Source organism: Triturus cristatus, chromosome 8 (genome assembly GCF_964204655.1).
Source record: "Triturus cristatus chromosome 8, aTriCri1.1, whole genome shotgun sequence".
NCBI classification, from domain to species: Eukaryota; Metazoa; Chordata; class Amphibia; order Caudata; family Salamandridae; genus Triturus; species Triturus cristatus.
The window spans coordinates 412,513,315-412,535,996 of record NC_140591.1 but is presented as its reverse complement, the minus strand read 5'-3'; the positions used below and the strand labels follow the sequence as shown (position 1 = coordinate 412,535,996).

General features: G+C 45.3%; 1 protein-coding gene across 7 annotated transcripts in view; it reads right to left on the bottom strand.

Annotated features, from left to right (window-relative positions):
* DGKH (diacylglycerol kinase eta) overlaps positions 1-22,682 on the bottom strand; it is a 725,438-nt gene that overhangs the window by 634,577 nt on the left and 68,179 nt on the right. For 4 of the 7 annotated variants that reach the window (XM_085621807.1, XM_085621805.1, XM_085621803.1 and 1 more), the window contains exon 1: positions 13,993-14,353. In XM_085621807.1, coding sequence (XP_085477933.1) covers positions 13,993-14,322 — 330 coding nt within the window. In that variant the 5' untranslated portion in view covers positions 14,323-14,353. Of the gene's footprint in view, positions 1-13,992; positions 14,355-22,682 lie in introns of those variants that run through there. The other 3 variants (XM_085621806.1, XM_085621809.1, XM_085621808.1) reach the window with 3 other exon arrangements.

The window sequence follows — 22,682 nt, the reverse complement described above, 5'->3', positions numbered from 1 at the left end:
AACATTCAAAGTCGACTATACCAAGGCAAACTGGTCTGAAAAGCACACTGTTGATCCGGAGGTATGCACGAGAATGCCCGGTTACTCACCGGAAATCCTCATGGGTCCTGGTCTTCCCGTTCCCATCCTGAGCCCGTGCCTCTCTGCGTTTCTGTTTGGGTGATTGATTTGTGTTTTTCTTGAGTTTTCTTTGGTATTGTCAGGATGTGTGCGACACACGTCCCCCTTTGTGCATGCAGGGCTTGTAGGCGGCGCCCCATTGAGGGAGGTATTTTGGCTTTGCTAGGTAAAAGGTTTCTATAGAGCAGACAAGTGCGCCTTGGTAAGGAATGGGACGGGAAGACAAAAAAGGAGGGAACGAGTCTTAAATATTAGCCCATCCCATCAGGACATGAAGCACGCATCCAACCCGGTTAACTCGTGCGACCTAACCGGATGTGCAGGATGGCTTCCCACAGCCACCTCCCCTTGATCCCACCGTTCGGGGGAAAGTCTCTACACTCAAAAGCTGAACTCTTGGCAACTCCATCCCTCTACCCCATGGCAACTCCATCCCTCTACCCCATGGCAACTCCATCCCTCTACCCCATGGCAACTCCATCCCTCTACCCCATGGCTGCAAAGCAATGTCTTCCATGTACCTTGAACATTTGAAGATCCTATCGTCTGGCAAACCTTCTAGCATCACTTGGTTTGGGAGCACAGTCCTGCACCCCAGCTTCCTTCGAGTACCCTGCGCTCCAGGAACGCAGAGGACCTACTGTTTGGCAGCACCACTGCCACACATACACAACAGGGAAGATGAAACAATGTAGCCCAACACATGGCAGCGATGGGGTGGCATGCAAAGCTACTCTCACAATAAAAACAGAATGGGGGGAGCCCAGAATGCCAGACAGGAAAGTGGATATCAATATAATATAGAGCACGTCATCTCCTCTAGATTCACTCTTTAAAAAAATTATAGGAATCACGCTGTAGGAAATTTCCACATTGAACAAATGAATGTGTAAAACGTTTGTAACACTGTGCATAATGATAAAAGTTCATAATGAAAACAAAGGATATGGTGCCAGATTTAGAGCAGAAGACACAGTGTTCAAAGTACAAAAAAAAGGGGAGTGCAACAAATCATACAATGAAAAACAGCACAGAGACACAAAAAACAGTCAAAAACCGAGTCACGATTGTAAAGGGTGTCCTTGTGTCATATAGAACTATGTGTAATTCAACAGTTGACGTTTCGACCTCTGCGCTGAACGTGGCAGGCTCATCGGGGCAAAAATATGATTCTATGCCACAACGATGTGGTATATAAACAGTGCTTGAAATGGAAAAATAGAAGTGCAGGTACTCTGAGCCAGAATACCTGCTTGTTTCTGAGAAGTGCCGGTACTCTCCAATTAAAAGAATAGCATTTCTCTTGAGAAGTGCCGGTACTCTCCCTCCCAAAATAAAAAAGTACCAGTACTCCGTACCGGACAGTACCGGCCCATTTAAAGCACTGCAAATATAAATAATTGAAATGCCCCAAATAAATCAAAATTATTATCCAGGATGCATCGAGCTACAAGTGGGCACTGCACACAAGCAAATGGAAACTGCAAACTCTAGAGAGCAAATGTTCGTGCACTTCCAAATACAAAATTCATTATATATGTATTAAAAACGCCATACAATTATTAGGATTAGTTTTGTAAGGTATAAAACGCACCCTGAGCACCCATTAAAGCAGGGATTTAAGAAAAGGGCACCTAGACATAGAAGTATAGCACTCAAATATTTATAGACTTGAATTTTTAAAATGAGTTCAACACTTTGGGGCATATTTATGAGAGGTTTGTGTCATGCTTGCAGCACGCAATGTAATACATGCCTGACGCAAACCTCCGAGTCATATTTATGAAGCCACACAAAGCCACTTTGCGTGGCTTTGAACGGCTTAAAAAATATGGATTAATGCAATGCAGCGCAAATTGCAGTGTTGCATTACTTTGCGCAAGCGAGTCATTCCGTGGGAGTTGCTGTGGGTGTTCCCACACAAATCCCATGGTTTTTGACGCATTCCCAGACTTACCAATCCTGGGAATGTACCAAAAAAATATACACCTCCCGAGGTGAGGAGTAACGAGGAGAAAAATCTTTATTTCTCCTCGCTGTTTTCCTCTTTCTACGTGTGCTGCATTCTGTAGCATACATAGAAAGAGGTAAAAGCCTGTCATGGTTGCTTTTGTGCAGGAAGTTTCCCCTTCCAGCAAAAAAAAAAAAAAAACACAATCCTGCACACAACGGAGGCACCCGTGCACCATGTAAGGTTAGGGTGACCAGACTTTTAAAGCCAAAACTCGAGACATTTCACAAAAATAGAAGGAGGACTACAATTTTACCTCAACCGAGCACACAGAATGACAGCACTCCTCAGCAGAGAATTACAGATGAGGCTGTAAGAACATTAATAAAATGCAATTTTTAAAGCTAGCAGTAAGCCTGTTTAATTGAATTGCTTAAAGCTTTCTTGTTACAGCTGCTAAGTATCCCTGCTTTGGGAAGCATAAAAAGGCACCTCTCACTGGTTTCAGTCGACCCTCTCTAAAAACCGGGACAGGAGCTAAATTTCCCAAAATCTGCCAGGACAGCTGATGAAAACCAGGGACTCCTGGTCACCCTATGTAAGGGTGCCTGCGTTGGCGCTAGGCTGCTAGAACAGCACCAGGCTGCCAAAACGGCGCCACGCAAGGGGGGAAGGACAGGAATATGCCATATTGGATAAATACTTTTTACTCAAGGGAGGGTTGGGTCCTTGCGCAAACTAGAAAGGACCACTTGTATTGGCATGCGAACAAATTATCTAGTTGCCATGTTTGTCAATGGTTAAAAAACTAAACAAACCAATTTTTTTAATTCATTAGCCCGCGTGATTTATTTCATTTTTTACTTTTCACTAAATACAGCACATTCCTGCCATTTCCCAGTGACTTGGGGCAGAGCAGCAAGGTGACTTGCTGGACAGCCCAGCGCCACTCATTTCAGAAATATGCCCCTTTGTTTATTGGCTTTCAGGTCTACCATAGTGACACAAAAAGGGATGGAGTGTAAAGGGCAAAACCTGGCTGACGGCAAGTAGGAGAAAGGAAAATTAAAAGTTACATCTACATTGAATTTAAAACTAGTGCTTCGCTTAGTAACCGCTTACATTTTTTTAGTACAAAAGGAAATCAGAGCACCTGGAATTAAAGAAGAGTTGTACAATTTTTGACAGGTAAATAATTTAGGATTAGAACTCGGGCACTACAGCAGATAACTGTGAGTGAGAAAGAAAAAAAGCTATAGAGGAAAGGTTTTACAAGTAGACAAGGGGACCAGTGCATAAGCCTGGCAAGAAAGAACCCCCGTGGAGAAACACCAACAAAAAAGGGGGCAAATGGTAAAAAATGTAGAGCGCCGAGGCACATGTGAAATCACCGGGTCCGGTCAGTCCCCCTTTGATTGTCTTGTTTCGTCCAGGTTTTATCTACACAGTGTGGTAAGGAGAACTTTGACGTAAAACTATCACAAACATCGATTCTCCATTTTATGAGACCCCATCTGTCAAAACCTAGACCTAATAAAAGGGAAGTGGGCTTGGAAGAGTTTTCTGTCTGGCAAAGTTCATCAAAAATGTATAAAAGCCGCACAGGGTACCACAAAGATTTACCTTCAGAACACTATGCTACCTAAAAGGTGAGAGGCATATTAAACTGGTATTTACCCAGTTCTCATCCACATGCCCATGGTTAAGTGAGAAAGGGTCCAGGAAAGATCCATTTCAAGAATGCACTGCAATGCCAAGGAGGGCACGAGAGGACTAAGAAAAGAAAAAACTAGGAGAAAGACCCATAATGCCACTAAGTGAAACATCGATATAGACACACACATTCTCAGTAGCAGAGCCAGTGTGTCATTAACCATAATGTAGACAAAAATGAACACCTGGCTGCTGTTGAGATGATAATCAGGTTTCAGTGAACCCCTCATATTTCTGGGCCCCGGTGCCACTGCACCTGCTACACCAATGGAAGCTACGCCCTTGGTCTGAAGCATTCATGGAGGCCTACAATGGAAAGAAAGCCTGTGAGGAGACCATGCTAGACAGAGAGACAGGGGAGGGGAGGAAACAAAAATCAGTCTTCAGATGGAGAGAAGCCCATATGGAAAGCAACAGCTGAAGACGAGACTCAGGGCAAGGTCTGCAAGCAGAAACGGTAGAAGTGTGCGGTGGTACCAGGGAAAACAGTGAGAAGCAGCCTCTGCAGCAGCAACTGATGGGGGCCGAGGAAGACCTACCCAAAGTCCTGGCCATAAGCAGAGATTTGCTAACAAAGAAATTCCATCATACTCGCAGATTGACCGATAAAGAAAATCCCACTAATAAGGGAAAATCCCACCATTCTTGAATCTGCGAGGATTCGGTGTTTGGAGGAGATGTAGTTCACAGGCTAAGATGCCAACTCCGGAACACATGGACATGGGTTCTAATCTTGGCTGCGACACTGGACTGAAAATCGTGTGACTCAGGGAATCATCCTATCTCGGTTTGCCTGACATTGGAAATCTGGGTGAAGTAATGGAATTATGCTACTCAGATGCGGAAATACCCAAGTGATAAACATGCTCTTGTATGCCACCTGCCCTCCTTTAACGTAAGAACTATACAGCCAGGTTCACATTACAGTAATACCAATACATACATAAAAATGTGATTTCGACCAGGAAAAGGTTTGCGCTCCTAAATTTTAGTTGGATGAGCAAATGGGTTTGTGAATCCAGAGTGACAGACATTGATTGTGGGACAAATTATAAGAACACTCTTGTCCAAGTCAAAGGATTTACAATGCGCCAAAACCATATGGTTGTCCGGCATGGCCATCTTTCCAGTAAGATACATCACAAACAAGGATCCCACAAGAGAAAGGATTTCAGTCTTTACTTGAACAGCTCAAGGTTCTCCATGTTTCGAATGCCCATGGGAATAACATTGCACTATAACTCATACCATTTTGTCCCATAAAGTGCTCCTTTAGGAATTTCTAGCCATCACTTGGCCTGTGATCTGACTGGTCTGCTCGACAGGCACGCCTTTATTTTTGCGCAGTGTCTCTTGACGTGTTACCATGGTGATCAGAAAGTGATCAAAATTTCACTCTCTCCTTAATAGGGAACATGCGGTGCTTGAGTAGTGGTGGGTTTCAAATGGTGTGATCTTTTTCCTCCCACGCTGCAAACTTCTTGATATTTTGCAGGCAGCTCAACATAAAACACACTGAAGCAACAGGCTTCGATCACTCTATGGCCCTGACGGTAATCGCACCGCCTCCTTCTAGGCGGTAAGGTGGGAGTTTGGAAAGCTGATGGGTGTGATTACACTGTGCTTTATTTAGTTGGTTGATTTGGCCCTCTATACTGTGCAGACTGTCGGCCGTCACACCCAAGGGCTGCTGCGAGAGGTGCCTAAAAACGTCCACCATTTGTGGGTATCACCGTGTTTGGTACCAATAATCGGGGACAATGGCAACATTAGTTCAGTTTTGCTGGTGCTAAGTGCAGGCCAGGTTTCCCGCAGCCAATTTTGGATCACATCAAAAAGCTGGACAGGTCTTCTGAATGAGATTCGCTCACCGTACGTTAAGCCCTCTGTACCATGTGCAAAAATATAAAACCCCACAACCCAAGCTTCCAAGACATCTGGGGCCTTTAAACTGTGGGGGGCTCAAGTGATCTCAGGGAGGGGCACCTGGCTCAGGTCAAAATAAGCATTATGCTGGTAACAGTGCTTTGTTTTCAGCAGGAGGGAGGGTGAGCAGCACAAGACGCTCTTTAATGGGCCATCATGAACATCTTTTGTCAATTATATCCTGGCTGGGAGAAGGTGTCAAAGGGAAAGGGACTCTAAATATTCTTAAAAGTCCACCCCCCATTTCTAATAATCACACTGTGGATAATTTTACACATTAGTAAGGCCTGCCCGACCAGAATAGTTATATTTGGCAATCATGTATTTGAGTATATTTTTAAAACAGGACAGAACTTCAAACATTGCCAGTTTAATAGAATAATTGTGAAAATTTTGAGGGGGTGCCCCAAGTATGTTTTTTTTCCCAAGGGGGGTGCAACATTAAAATGTTTGAAAATCATGCAAGGGCTTCACATACACAGTTAAACGCATGAACAAAGGATGAAAACCTGTCATACTCTACAAGTTGATGCCTTCACAGGCACCATAACTAATGCCTTAACCAAGAGCAACCACAGGATCCACCAGAATAAAAGAACCATAACAACTCCAGCACCAAAGAGACACACCGACTACTTCCTACATCCGATTGATTAAAATACTGTGGTCCATGGAGTCATGTGCGACAGAGGTGGAGCGGCGCTAAAAATGCTGCTGTTCCTCCGTCCAGAGCCAACAATCTATCTCGAATGGCCTTTAGGTCTATGGAACAAGGATTTTTAATAAACACCATCATAGGACCGCCTGAGCATTAGGGACCGCTTTTCATATGACAAGTGCCCATTGCCGGAGAGCCGAGTGCTGCTGCTGGAGCCCAGCGTCCCAAACCTCCAAGATCATCGTCTACAATTTCATTTGATGCTAATTTATTCAATAATAAAGGTATGGGTTTCCCGAGTTTGAAGCAGAGTCAAGATGGAATTGTAGCTTACATCATTCATTCAACAATGTGTTTATTTATGAAGCGCATATAACTGCAAAAAAAAAAAGCAGATACTAAGCCTACAATGGTCCAAGAACTGCTAGCTAGTGTGTGTGTGTGTCACCTTGATTTATTAAACAATGGCAGCTTTAGGTCAGCAAACTTGAGTTAGAAAATCGAACACCCTCAAATGGCATATTCTAAGGTATGTGATTTTTTAGACACTGAAAGGTTGGGGTGAATCCAGGTGGCTGAGCACATAATCCTGGATTCCATTTAACTCAGTGTTTTCAGCCTGATTACTTCTCACCACCCCCCCTCCCAAAAAAAAACACAATTTGAAATGTGTTGCCTTGTCCTGCCCACACCTTTCTATGACGCCAGTGGAGGATACATCTTCAAGTTCATCTGATCTTTCAATTTATGTAAAAATACAGACTATAAGTGGGAGTGAGATTATCTGAGCAGTTGAAAAAAAAAAAAAAGCACACACACACACTTGAACATTTTAGTGCAACATTTTTAAATATACTTTTTTAAGGGAATGTCAGTCTGAGCAGGTTACGTGCATTTTTAACCGCAAATTCTACACACAGAATTGGTGTCATTAAAAGCACATAACGTGGTTGTGGTCAATGGAGAGGTTCGGGCTGTGTTTTTGCCAGCACGCGTTTCTGTGGTTGAAAAAGAAAAACATCTAAAAACACAGGGCTGGATAATTATTCCATTAATGCATGCCATTACCCCATATGGAGATGAAGTGTATAGGATGGGAAACATCCTTAACCACAAAGGCTTTTGTACGCGCTACGTTTACAACGGTACACTTACCACGTAAACGTCTTTACCACGCGTATGCCTTCCACGACCGTCTTTACCACGCAAGCTGCACTGGAACCTGTTCATCTTCATCCGGTTCAGTCCGTTTTTGATGTCGGCGAAGACGTGTGTTCAAAGGTAAAAAATAGAAAAAGGGGGCTTGGGGGGTCTCCCCCCAAAAATAAAAATGCATGTGAAAAAAAAAAGGGAGCTTGGGGGGGGGTCTCCCCCCCCCCCTCCAAAAAAAAGAACATGTAAAAACGAAGGGAAGTGGTGACAATCGGCGTCGTTTTAGAGGAAACGGAATGACGCTTCCTCTTTACGACGTAAGCAAAGAAGATCGAGGAGAAGACGTGAAGAGGTAAGGAGAATAAAAGTATTAAAAATATATGTACATATAGATTGAGGGTAACGGGCAGGGGTAATAATGATTGGGTGGTCACGTAAGGGTACAGGGGAGGGGTATAACCTTTACCAAGAGTATTCAATTACCATGCTAGTATGCATGGTAAAGGAATAGTCGTGGTAAAGGTTGTGCGTGGAAATAGCATTCCGTTGTAACGCATGCGTGGTAAAGGCATGCGTTGCAACGGAATGCGTTGTAACGACATACAACCGTATAGGATGACCTTTAGTTAGTAATCATCCTTGACGTCTAGGTCATCCTTGACTTTATTGTTTTGTCTGGCTTTTAAAAAATTTGGTTTAAGAAAATAAAAAGCAAAACTGTGAGAAGATACGGCTAAGAGTTAAAACAATCCGTTCATGCCAAAAGCTGAGTGGAGCGCGACCAGATGGCAACCCAAATCAACATTTTTAATTCAGTTCTAATTTCTGCTTCGCTGCCCCCAGATAAGCTGCATGGCCCTTGCTAGAGGAGCTCAGGTCCTCCTTGCCCTAATTGAGACCAAAGTAATTAAACTAATGAACATAAGTGCCTCTCCTTTTAAGACAGAGTGTGGGTAGCAAGGGCGCAATGGGCCCTAATGCAAGGATGGCAAATGGGCGGTCGACCTTGAAGCTGGGGGACCGGGTTCGAGTCGCGGCAGGAATGCTCAACATCCTGTGTTTCTGGGCAAATCACTTAATCTCCCCATGCCTGACTAAATAAATGCGTCCGTCTTTAACGCAACTGGTGCTCATGTAAAGCGCTCCGATACCTTTAGGTCAAGTTCACACTATATTATAAAAATAAAAATAAAAGGGACAGCCATAACTGGAGTGCAGTGGGCTCCACCCCCCTCCCCCCCCCTTTCAACCCATCTGGTGCCTCTGCACCTGCTGCACCCTTGATAGCCATGCCTCTGCCCACATATAAAAGTGGAGGACGATCTGGGTGGCGTAAATGCTTTACAGAAGCTTTCTAAAATGTATGCAGAGCACAGGCAACCGGTGCCCCGGTTGCTTCTTACGCCTTACACAAAGGGAAGGCAACCAATGCCGCAGAGGATTATTGGTATTTACCCCCTTACACACCAAAATCCACGTCACCGTAATTACCAGGATTTCTTTACCCATTAAATTTCAGCAGGTTTGACATGCCAAAATTTCCCTGGGGCGCAAACTTTATCCCACCTGCTAATAACCTGGTGTAATAAACATCGCACAACTCCTAATTGCCCAAAAATCCATTAAATTACACTTTATTTGCACAATTAATAAAAACCATTGCAACTGAATGATACAAAAGAAGGCTTCCCAACAGCGATATCTGGCTGGTGAATGCACCTAGGGCTTAGACAGGGTTTTAAGTGGAATGAAACAGGGGGGAGGGGGGGGTCTCTCAAAGGGGCGTGGTCGATATAATTAAGGGCTTGTCTTTACAACACCTAAGTTAAAAATCTGTGCTTACCATAGTGTGCCGCCCCACTGGTATTTTGCTGCTTCTGCCATTGCATCCAGACATGGGATACAAGTAACATTACACCTACAACAAGCCGGGACTATTGGCTTTGTCAATGGGTATTAGTTGCATAAGATACATAAGCAACAACTATGGCTTAATGATATATAATATTGAAAATGCTTCCGTTATGAAATGATGAGACTGTGAAATTACTATAATGAGTCTATTTGAAGTTCCATCAAGGGCTGTGAAGGGTGTTGTTACTGCTGCAGAGTTAAGATTTGTTTCCCCCCCTGATGGAGAGGGCAAAAACGGAGAACCCGATAGGGACCTGTCTCAGCACCTGCTTTTTAGAACTGTAACACCAGCAGGACCGGGCCCACTTAAAGCCCTGGGTTTAGACGATTTTTTTTTAATTCTAGATAATTTGCAGATGGACCTTGGAAGCATATCCAGAGGGGTGCGCGGCCTGCGTGGAGCCTGCCTCCTTTCAGCTGCAGAATGTCAGTCAGTTTTGGAGAAAGTTCTTGTGTGAGGGAGCAATGGTCTAGTGCTGTAGATTGCTACTGCGATATCTAGGCGCTTTTCAATGAATGCATTTGTGGATGAGGCAGCTACGATAAGAGAGATTTGAGCCTTTATAGAAGAAAGGGAGGGGTACAACGTTTTCCTCCTTGTTACCCCCTATAATTTACAATTCAATAACGGAATGAAGGCTATGCTAAACTAAAAATAAGGTTTTGAATGATGGAGTATTTATTATAAAAACATACGGAACTATGTTATAACGCCGAGTGTCCACCCATACTATAGTATTGAGGTGGCAGACACCACTTCCGCCTCTGAACTTAAGTTCTATGATTCACGTGCACCACGAAGGCCAGAGAAAATGTTCAAACGATACACTAAAGATAGCATCACATCAGAGACAGTATACCATGTCTCATTTCCACGTCACAGACTGCATTTTTTTTTTTTACAGCCACTTCACAAAGTTCGATTGGGTAATCTTAAAAAGTTTAAGAATTAAACAGATGCAGACAGACCAGAGCGTCACAATGTCGGCCTGACCCCTAGGGATAGAAAAAAAACACGACACCATTACCCGCCCGGTCCTGAAGCCCAGCTCCACACAGTCGCAAGCTAATGGTACAAACATATGATCTGGGACTAACAAAGGCAAGCACGGATTCTCCTGTCATCTGAAACAGATGACGAGGAGGAGGAGACAAGGAAGTGAACAGAGGGGACCGCTGCAGATTTCACATCCCTGTCGAGAAGCGGCCTCCAGCCCAGGATGTGGAAAGAGAATTCCCACCTCTTCCTCTCCAGGCACAATATCAGCGTAGCCCAGCGCCCCCCTTAGAGCAAGGGTTGATTGACACGGGGTTGCCTCTGAGTGCCCTGGCTTCCACTGAGAGCAGTCACACGGTGCGCGAGCCGCTCGATGCCCCGCAGCTACTGCGCGAGCCGCCGGAAGGCCCGCTCGAGCCCTAAGGGCCACGAGCGAGGCAGAGCGCACCTCAGAGTCAGGGTGACTAGAGGCCACGCGCACTACTCAAGCACCCACCACGGTCTCCCAGTGCACCGAGTTACTTCCAATGTGAGCGAAACAAGTCGTGTAAGAGTAGGGCAATGTGCATCTACTGAGGGAAATATAATATGCGATAACAAATGACATTTGCAAGAGAACACTGATATATTTGTATTTAAAAATGTCGTGCATAAAGCTAAAGATAAAACAGTTTCACACAACAAAATGACACAATCAGAACATCAATAGTAGTATACTGAGGCTTCCTAGGTCTTTCCTTACAAGGGCATGTGCTGAAAAGGGATGCTTTGCAACAGGCAACGGAGGTACCAATTGGCTCAGAGATACAAAGAGGGATAATGTCGGAGATAGGCAGGGCTAATGTTCACAGAGGTTTACGATAATAAGTACTGTGTTGTGTGGGAAAGGACGGAAATACTGACATGTATGAGGCAGAGTGAAGCTCTGGTGCGGGTATAGGGAGGAGAGGTGACGTTATAGTGATCGACCGGTGGCGTGATGTACCGAGAAAGGGTTAGGACAGGTCAAGGATGCACTGGCGCAGCTATAGGAAGGATGACGTGTGCACCGGTACATGAGTTTGTACTTTACCGGTGCAGGAATGATCTTTGTTGGCCCGGGACGAATAGAGAAAAGATGAGTGGGGTACTGGAAGAGAAACAGAGGAATGAGTATGTACTGGTAGAGGATCGAAAGGGTGGCCTATCAAGTGATAACAAAAAGGAGGGGAGGCCCCAAGGCCACACCCTCTGTAAAATATCGGGCCAAAGCAGGTCTGGAATTGGTAATAAAGTTACCAAAATCAATTTCTGCAATATTTTGAGCTTCTCCGGACTTTTGGGAAACAACTCGTGGAAACAACGTTTCACCAAGCATTACCACAAAACTCGTACTGCAACGAAGGCTGCCAGAACAAGCTCCAGAGAGCAGTGTGTGATATTCCTGGCACTTTCCCACAAGTTCGTGGGCAGGTTTAAAAAGCTCCAGAAAGGTTAAGAAAGCTAGTAACCCCTTTTGGCTTTTCTAGGGATTTACCAGTTTTTTGGGAACTAGTGCTTCGTGTACTGGCACAAGTATAGGAGAGATGACAATGCGTGTGTACAGGTACGCGAATAGACAGGGTAATTAGTGCAAGATGCCCTGATTAGCGGGTACAGGGGTGGGGCGACGACCGGACCAGTAGTACAGGGATAGCAAGGGGAGATTTGGTGTACAGGTAAGGGAGATATGACAATACTTAGGTGAAGGTACAGGAATGGTAAGGGCGAAACATGTACTAGTTGGGGGTGATGGGATGGGGAACCGGTTCACTAGTAAAGTGATAGTAAGGGGGTTTGGGCTGCCATAAATTGCTGAATCGGGGTCAGGGATATAAAGGAAGGCCAAAATACTGATACAGAGCTATCAAAGAGTACTGGTACATTTAAAGAACACCTAGGGCAGGGCTAGAGAATTGGTAAGGAGGTGGGAATATTAGTAAAGGATTAGGAAGACGCACTGGTATAGTTGTTCGAAGAACTGGTGTACTGGGTCGGAAAAAGCAGAAATTAAGTAATTATTGGTAACCTTATAAGAAAGGATATGAAGGGGGACTCTGTACTGGCGCTCGCACAGAAATGAAGACCGGTGTACTGGTAAAGAAACAGTAAACCGGACGGATGCCATGATTCCGGGCTAGAGAGGGCTACTTGACTTGGAAACTGGCATACTAGTATGGGGACAGGAAGCAGCGCAGGCATGCGGTTCTTTAATAATTAGGGCTGAATGGCCATACTAGGGGCCGCTAACGTACAATACACGTGAGGTGGTACTGGCGTGACAGAAACAGCTGATGCGCTGGCGCTTAAGAGAGACAAGCGGCTTCTGCGTTACTATTGGCTGGGCTGTGCAAATGCACTATAGCAAATGATGCGACAAAGGCCTTGTGTGCGGGTGCTAGGCGCCGATTGCGAACAGAGGTGTCCAATCATGCGCCATGACGAAAATGTGCTTTGCTGCCAAGATGGAAAGCGGAGAGAGCCCGAGGAATTGACAAATGGTGCCCTCTTCCTAGGTGGCATGATGAAGTAGGTGTGGCTAGGAGGGTGTTGCCTTCTACCTGGAGTGCGCGAGGAATGATGCTTGCAGCTGGCACACTTCGGGGACTGATGTCACGTGGTTGGATTGCTGGCACTCTGCTATGGGCGTGCGGGGTGAATCCATCGCCGAGTTTGCAAGAAATGAGGGTAACCTGTTGCTGGAATAGGCGGGGAGTGAATGATGCCTTGTTGCTTGGAAGCACAGGAAGGCTGGGATAACCTGCTGTTGGAATAAGTGGACGAGCGATGCTTCCGGCAGATTGGGGGTGGTAGCTTGTTTCCCGGGTAGGGTTGAAGCAGTGATGCTCAGTTGGTTGGGTAGTGATAGCCAGCTGAGGTAAGGGAGGATCGATGACTGGTGGATTGGTTGTGGGAAGTGAAGCTCTGTTGTTAACGCAGGTGGGTAGTAAAGACTCTGGTACTGCCATAGTGATGCCCTACTGCTGCGTGGGAGAAGAAAGGATGCTCTTTTGTTGCGGTGGGAAGAAGATGTGTTGCCCTGTTGTTAATTCAGGTGATGTGTTTGTAGGGTTAGGTGAGTGAGTGATGGTTATGTCAGGAACACTTAGATTCTGCTGCTATGGTGAATAAAGAGACTCTGCTCTTGCTGTTGTTGGGAGGAGCACTGTTGTTAGTGTGTTGATTGGATGCTTGTTTTGTGTTAGGTGGATAGAGATGTCTGTTATTGCGGTAGGAGGTTGTGTGGTACCTGTTGCAATACTCTGCTAGTGTTGTGAAAGGAGTGATGCCTGTAGCAGGAGCGCCTCAGTGGTACCTGTTGCTCGAGTGGGCGGATGGAGTGATAGCCTGTTGCTGGGTGGGTGGGAATGAGAGGAGGTGGGACTAGGTGTCCCTCTTTTAGTGCACGAGTCTAGACATCAACAGCTCCCTGTGTGGCACATGTTGTGGGAACTTTCTTTCGATGTGACTGCACTTCAGTGAGTTCCGTGGCCTCAGTGTGTGTCAGGGGGTGCCGAGTACCCCAACCCCCCCTGCCCTTACCTTGCTCCTGATCTGGCCAGAGGTGGACACTTTCCGGATGAGCTTCTGGGGCCCCTCGTGCTCGGCCTCGCTGTCCGACGAGTCCTCTCCGGGGGCCGCCGCTGCCCCTGCTGCCGCCGCCGCCGCAGACGCCGGGAGGTGGTGCTGGGCGATCCCGGGCCCGATCATCCCCGCTCCGCCGCCGGACCCCTTCTCCGACTCCTGCCGAGAGAAAAGACACCAGTCCGGGTCAGCCAGGGTGGCCGCCTCGCACCCCGCACCCTCGGGAGCCGCCGGCGGCAGAGCCGAGCAGCCTGCGCTGGCGGCGGCAGCGGCTCTCTTGGCCGCCATCTTCCGCTCCCTCCCACTCCTCCGCCCCCTGCTCCTCCCAGGCCCTGCCTGCCTCCCAGCGAGGCCGCCCGGGCTGCGAGAGGATGCCACCGCGGGCGGGTAGGGTGTGCCGCCTGCAAGCCGCCGGGGGCCCCCGAGCCTCCTCCCAGCTCAGCCCCCGCTCCCCAGCGCTCTCTGCGGTCTGCCGCCGCCCACCCCCAGGATACGCTTTCCCCCGTGCTACGGACATGACATGCTGCCTCTACAAGTGACAGCTTTCACTCTCCCCTTTCACATGAAGTGACCTGAATGACTTCTTAAATGTTGCCACAGAAACAGCAAACATACAACGCGCACATGCTAACTCTGCACGAGAAGAAAGAGCCAAGTCACACTTTCAGCCGAACTGCTTGAACTTTTATGACCACCCAATGCTAGCCCAAGTCAGTGCTGTAACCGGAAATATTGAAGTCCTGGGATTCACTACCCACAGTGCGTGTTTGTTCCTGAAAAGTGCCCGAACTCTCCCATTAAATGTATTGCAGCAGTGCTGAAAGTGCAGAATCTCACTTTCAAATTGAAGAGGTGCAGGTACTTCCCATTTAAAGCACTGACCCAGTTAAGTTGTCGGGTTACCCATTTTGTTCAGTTACTCCTGAGAAAAGACCATGTCAGTGGTGGTTTGGGGGTAGTTTCCCACCTACTTTGAAACATGCTAACATTGTGCATTTTAAAGTGCATCTGCCTGAACAATAGATAGATAGGTTCTCAAGTGACGGGTCCATACGTCCCTTAAACTTTTCAATCATTCTGACAGTACCACAGAATTGTTCTCCACGTGCACCAACGTATTCATTTCCATGTTCAAGTGAGATATTAATGTGAGCAAATCAGAAATACTAACATATGACATAAACAAAGAGGATATGTTTTTAAAACACATTTACAAACTCAAACATTGTAGCTGCAGTGGTAGTGCCCTTCGGCCTACTATTCCTTCAGAATGCCTTTGCTCTAGTCTCGGTCCCCTCACTTGACCACATTCTGTGATCCTGGGCAAAATCACTTTGTCTCACAGGGCCCGAGTTCTCTTATTTTTAATAGTAGCGCCTAGAAGCCATCCCCTTCACATTCTTGTACCCTAAGAGCAAACACAATAGCGTGTCTCTGAACGAAGCTATTATCACACATTATTACATCTCTAGAGATTGCCTTTCTTCATTGATGAGATTGTTTCGACATTGTAGGGTGTTTGTTTTTCTGTTATTTTTAGTTTATGTGAAAGTAACAAGGATGCTGAAAGAATAGGGATTGCATACTTATGACATTTTTATATATTGTGTCAATATATTACACACCACTACAGAGTTTATATTTGGCGAAAGGTTTGTGTATTCGTTCCTCTGACAATAAGTTAGATATAAAATTGGAGGCTCAATTCTGTATAGTTTCTCATGAGTTATTGAATATTTATCTTTCCATGAACGAACTTTCTGTTTCTTTCAGAGTTTCCAAAGAAGCATTACGTGTGTGGGAATTAGGGATTTATGTAAAGTGAACCCAGCTATGAAGCAACAGAGTGTCGTGCTATACTGGAGTGGACATAATGTAAGCGTCAGGAGTATCTTGGTAGGAGTAGATGGGGAAGGGTCCAGTACTGATGAATTGTTGTCTGAAGGGAGGACACTTTAGTAGTTCTTGTTTGAGACTGTGATGGGATCCTGCTTGAAAATTGTTTGTTAGATGATGAAATGAGTAACTAATGTTTCAGAGTTTACCAGCCTTTGGGTGCATTTTCTGTTGCTTTGTCTTAGAATCGTTGTTATAACAGAGACATCCTTAAAGTCATGCTGACAGTAACAGCCCAGGCCAGCTGCCTAGGCCTCCATGCTGCCAGGGAAGTTCAATGCCCTCTCTGCTGAGAAGGTCACCATCAGAGGTCAATTTCAGATGATGCATAATGCTAAAATCTGTTTCCAGGATCCAGGACACTTTGGGCGACACAGACAAGTTGGGTACAAAGAAATTAAATCTTGAAATGTCCATCCATGAAAATTAAGGACAAAGGATAACTATAGTTCTAATGCAAGTCTATACCAAGCAGCAAATTAAATTATTGTGTCGTACTAATTAATTAGACTTGTAGATTTGCTTTTGTATAGTACATATCACATATATAAAACATAAGGGCACATTTTTTATTATAGTGAAAGGCACCAATAGGTATCCATGCAAACAAATTCATTTTTATACAGTTTGACATACACACAGGTACAAATGGTAGGGTTACCACAGACTCTATGTTACAAGGGAACAACTTTCCCAGTCTAGGACTTTCCCTTTAAGAAAACCATTTTATACTGTGGTAGTCCAATGGATTCAATTGAAATAAGCAAGACTATTTGCCACAAAAGGAATTATGTGGTAAATTAAAGAACTGGATGAGAATAAAACGTGTCCTTGTGACTCGGAGCAGTAACCACATGCTGTCTCTCTTCATCATTCCAACAAACCTGATATGTTTTCCTCTACAAGTAACCCATGTCATAGGACCACATGCAGGTGTTCTACATGATGTTTGTGTTGCTTCCCAGCAGAGTTCTATACTCTACTTGACCAAAGGATCCACCAAAAATGGATTGCCTTTTTAAATGTGAGACTAACGTCTCGAAGACCGAGCTTTATTGGGTTACTTCATAGGAATTACGGGTGCCAGAGAATGTACATCTTTAATTCCTTTTCCTACATACCGTCTGCGTAGCTTTTTCGTTCACCCCCTCACTGTACCAGGCATTGTACTCCAGGAGTTGCATGTCCGATCTTCAATTCACATCCCCTTCAATGGAAAAGAACGAGTTCTTGGTGTCCTGTGGTCAAGCATGTTCCAGCAGGTCAGCCCGCGGTCTGGGAGAAGAACCCATAATTAACTGACAGCGGCTACAAGCATGAAAACTGCAGAGCAGTTTGACCTTGCAGCTCTTTCAAGGAGGGCCACTGATCGGCTAGAGGAGCATTTTGGGCAGGTACACAATTGCATAGGGCATATGGGATGCCTGCTGTCTACAGGGTATCAAAGTGACCGTGCATCTTTTGGGATACTCCTTGCCATGGTGCTCAACTACATCTACAGTAAGGTGCATTTGTTATCGTTTGAATCCCTTAGAAAGTTTAAGTGCATCATTTAATGTCAGTGGCCAGGTGACTTGTTCACATCCACTGTTTATGCACTCAAGCTGACCTGTGAGCCAGGCATGCAAATTCTTCTGGCTACTTCAAAGCACAGTGGAAGAGACTAAACAAGGAGCAGAAAGCTTGACTGTGTCCCCTGAAAGGGTAGGGAATATACTCCGATACTGAAGAAAATGCTTGCTATCTCTGGGGCCTGAAAGAGAAGGTATACCGGGTGGGATGTTGAAAGCCTGCCTACAATCCCAGCTATTGCAATTGCTGCTATGAAAAACCTAGTTTGCAGAGTTGCAGAAATAAGAGATCTTATGGCGCAGCCAGCCAGATGCAAGATCACCTTCGTCAAAGGTGAATCTCTGTGCATCCTTATTCCGTCTCCAGAGAGAAATGCATCCATGAGTGGACACTCGCTACCACATGGCAGCAGGGGGCAAGTCAAGAGGTCTCCATGGGGGGCTGTGGCCGAGACCATCTACTTGAGGCCCTCTTCCTCTTTCCGTGTGGCAAACGTTCAGCTGCTCATCGTGTGCCCCAAGAAATATGTCCTGATCATATCTTTTTATATGGCCCACGCCCAAATGACACTCAACACTAGAAGTCATGTCCAAATATGTGGACATTCATAACAGTGAGAGACAAGAATTTTTTTAGCTAGTAGGTACTAGTGTGTAATTAGACAAATTGTACTTTGAATCACTCTCATACTTTGCATTTTCACCTCTTTCATACTATTTTCCTTTTGATTCTTCTTTATTAATTTCTTTCACCTTCTTTTTAGATTTTTAGTTATTTAAAGCGTAAAAAATGGGCAGCTTCTGGAAGTGAGATTTTAGGGAACCTAAGTGCACAGTTCAACACACCAACCATGTAACAAGCGATTGGGCCGGAACATAAGCTATTAGACAACTTGTCATTATCAATTATGCACAAACTGCTAAAGAGGATTGTCCTGTTAGCTGTCATCATGGGATGATCTACAAATTACAGTTGAATAATGGTAGCATACAGTGGTCGCCTTAGGCTGTAACTGATCAAAACCCATTTAATAAAATGGATTACTCATACATCCCATCTATAAGCACAGCAGGTGAGGAAAAGGAGCTGTCGGGAAAAGACCAAACCTACCGGGTTCCTGTGCTGGAATTCCAAGCCTTGATAGCTCCCCAAACCACGTTACCGTTATTAGTTAGATGATGATAAGTTGGTAGCTGTTTTCCTCCCATGTTTGCCACATATTTTTTAATACATATATCCTATTGTGTTGGGGCTTGTTAGTCAATAAATCGTCCAAGACAACCTGCCCAAGCATCCAAAAAGCGAGTTGTATAGAAGGGCTAGAGAAGTAGATAAACATTTGGATAACTAGGTAAAAATACCTTCACAATCTTAAAGAGGTGGTGTCTAGATAACGGAGGAGTATGGCTGATGGGGACCTGGAATGGGACTAATTATGCATAATTAACCACCCCCTTCCAAAAATTGCGCATCCTGACTCTTATAAAATTCAGAGACGGGACAATGCCATAGCTTTCGGTTTTTCAAGCATAAAGTTTACCAGATTCCTGCAGTGGCTACCAAAAATAGTAATCCAGCATTCACTGCTTGTACTCTTTATCCTGAACTAGGATATTTAATGGAATGTACTGAGACATACTCCGCCCAAAGAACCACAAACACCGTGATTGTACAAAACACATGACCATTTTCATCAGGTCACGTCCGTGCGACAATCATTTTTGGCACCCCCACGCCCCATGACCACCTCCTCGGATTCCCTCCCTACCACCGGGCAAAAGTTCCCCTCATCGTTCCAATCATAAGTTATTGCTAAACACAGTGCCCCCCCCCCCCCCCCCTAGGTCAGCACCCCCTCCACAGATCTGCCGCACTGCCCTAAAGCCGGCCCTGATTCTCATGGTATCTCTGTGCTAAGGATGCCGCCATGTTGTACCGTGGCCTGGCGCCTGGCAGGGCCTCACTCATGCCTTGTAAACCACAAGCTGTACTGTTCGACTCCGGATGCTTTTTGTGTTTGCTTAAAGTTATGCTTGTTTGTCTTGTCAGCGGTTTGCTTTGACCTCGCCCTGGGGGTTTCAACTTTCAACACTGACATCTTGCTTTGTAAGTATGGGACAGATTCTGGTGGAAGTCGAGAAGGTGCTGGACAAAGCTGCGGATTCTCCCCACTCCAAACCACTTGACAGTAGATGATAACTCAACGCCACGAGTTCAGCAGCACCCTCAAAGGATAACAGGACAGCACGAACAATGCTGGACAGTGTGCCGCCCACAGCCCCCGTGCACTCTGCGCCAAGGCGAGGAAATTTCACCTACTTCATGCCACCCGCAGCAACGCTTGCCGCAAAAATGTAGTTTTCAATGCATGCCTATGTTTACCGAGCGCTTTCCTCTGGGTGGACCCAACCACAATGGTTTTCTTGCATTTCTTTGTTGCATCTTTTACTGAGGCTGATTACAGGTTTCGGTTTTTGTAATTTCTTTAATGAAAAACTGGATGTAATGACTGGCACATAAACAATTACAGTATGGGGCACCAACATGCCTCCAGAGGCAAACTTTTCAAGTCAAGTTTTGTATCCACGTGGGCTGTTTCTTAAAGCAGGCAGGGTCAGACTGGGGCAGAAAATAAAAGTGACATCTGATTCACCTTTGCGGAGTAGATGGCTAAGAGAGTGGTCCACGTTGGCAAACCGGGGCAGTTTTGATCTTGTAAAGGCACCCTGGGTAAGTGTTTTGCAAGGAAGGGAGACTGCATGCAGTTGTGCCTGCTGCAGACCATGCTCGTGGTAATATCAGGTAAGTCCAGTAGGCTATAAAACAGGACCACTGTCAAACTAGCCTTTTTGTCACTGCCGGATTGCTCTATAGGTTCACCCGACCCTGAAAGCAGGCACATGTTGGAAGAAGCAAATCCTTCACAAGCAAGGAAGTATTCACTGATTCAAGACTTAGGTAAAGCACCTTTACATTGTTAGAGAAAAAATGGTGCTTACCGCCAGCTGTGGCCCATGCAGGTAAGAGCGGTGAGGCCGGATAGGGGGGATTTCATCGGACGATGACGAGGGACAATTATTTATTTATTTAATTTGCTCTCGTCATCATCTGTCGAAATCCCCCCACCCCCCTGGCCCCACTGCTCTTACCTGCACGGGCCGCGGCTGCTTACCACACCAAATTCTGTATGTCCTGGTAATTACTGAGCATTTTTCGCCCAGCAAATTTTGAAAGGTCAAACCAGCCAAAATTTTGGGAAAATGCGGGGCTGCGGTACTTATCGCACAACTCATGCTTGCAATATGTGTGGTGCCCAAAGTCACCACACATTTTGGAATTTTTCATGCTGACCATAATCAGGGTCCTTAGCCATATGGAGATCGTGCTCTCGGTTGTATCATGGTGGGCTTAATGGAAAATCAACAACTGACTTTGGTGTTTCTAACATGGAATCCAGTGCTCGAGCATCATGACTCCACATCTGTCCTGTAGCATCCATTTACAGCTGTGGTCTAGGGGTCCAACGACATTCTTTTAACTCATAGTTTCAGCTCCACAGACTCTGCCAAATCAGATGACAGATCAGGGATGGGATGGGATTAAGATTTAAGAGTCACAGACAGAAAATCACTTTTAACCGCACAATACTTACCTTTTCATATCAAACAAGAAAGAGCTTCAAGCCACATTAGAGGGTCACACATCTAAGCATGTCTGCACTGGAGGAAAGTGCGGATCACACAGTACAAGACCCCTGGTTCTTTGGGAGAGTTGATCTGTAGGAGAATATATGAGACCAGCTTGAGACAGGTTCAAGAACTAGCATTTCAGAATATATTTTATTGAAATTGTGTGGAATGCATGGAGCACCTGTCCAGCAGAAGTGCTAGAGTAACAAAAGAGGTAAAATAAGTTGTAAATAAATGCAACAGAAATTGAAACAAGAATGCTGCATTAGGAGAGTAAGGCTGTAGAGGACTTGGGGTATGTGGGTTGAGTTGCTGAGATGTTAGTCGACTGGATGAGTCCGGCAGTCTATATGTGCTTTGACGACTGCTTCTAAGTATTATCTTGGAAGATGTTTGGGTGAGAGGTAGTCTTTTAAGAAAATGAGAAACCCACCTGTAAATATGACAGTAGTGACTGTGTCAGGAATAGCATTACTTGCAGTCATTTTCATTGCATTTAGTCGATGCCTTTAATGGAGAATAGCAAACACAAGATGATGAACGGAGAGTTGAAGCCTTTCAAACACTCATCCCCAGTCAAGAGATCTGTGTTAAACCCATCATTCTTTTGCTCACTAAGCCACCCCAGTTTGGACCCAGCCATATGCAAGTCAGTCTTGACCCGGTTCGCCATGGGAATAGTCCAGCCCATACTGCCAGGCCAGGTCATCCCTGGACAGGAAACAAGCAACCTGGCACCTGATTTGGGGTATCACCCCTCATCAGGCAGGCTAACCTGAACCCAGTGGCAGTGAGCAAGGGACTCACGCCTGGGCATACCCATGGCCACTTAGTGCAAACATATCACGTACAACAAAACCGCCCTAAACCGGCCCCAGGATGCTTGTTTCCAGTCCAGGGAGGACCTGGCTTGTCAGTTCGGGCAGGACTGTTCCCATTGGGCGCAGGGTGAAGACTGATTTGCATATGGCTCGGTCAAAACTGGGATGGCATGGTGAGCAAAAAAAAGATAGATTTAGGCCCAGATCTCTGTCCTAGGGTGAGTGTTTGACATTTTTCAGCTTTCCATCGATCAATTGTTCTTTTTTGCATTTAATGGAGAATAAGCAACAGTAACTTTGTTCCGATAGCAATCTTTTCTTTAGTTGTCAGAGTTATCTGTAGTAATATAGGGTAGTGAACCGGTATTACTGTCAAACTTCAAGGTTATGACCAGAAATGCATATCCCGGTCATCAGACATATTTTCCTCTTTGATGCCATTACGATAACATTGAAATGAGAGGTTTCCTTTGAGATATAGTAATAGCAAACATAGTCTCAGCCTAGTCTGAAATATCATTTGAATATGTCATGGAATTTGGTAAGTTAGGTATAGAAGATTTGTATTGGCAGTAACCATCTTCAGATGACGAAGTATAAGGCAAGGTGTACAGCCATAAACATCTCTAGCAAAAAAGCTTTCACATCATAAGAGAGATGTCAAAAATGG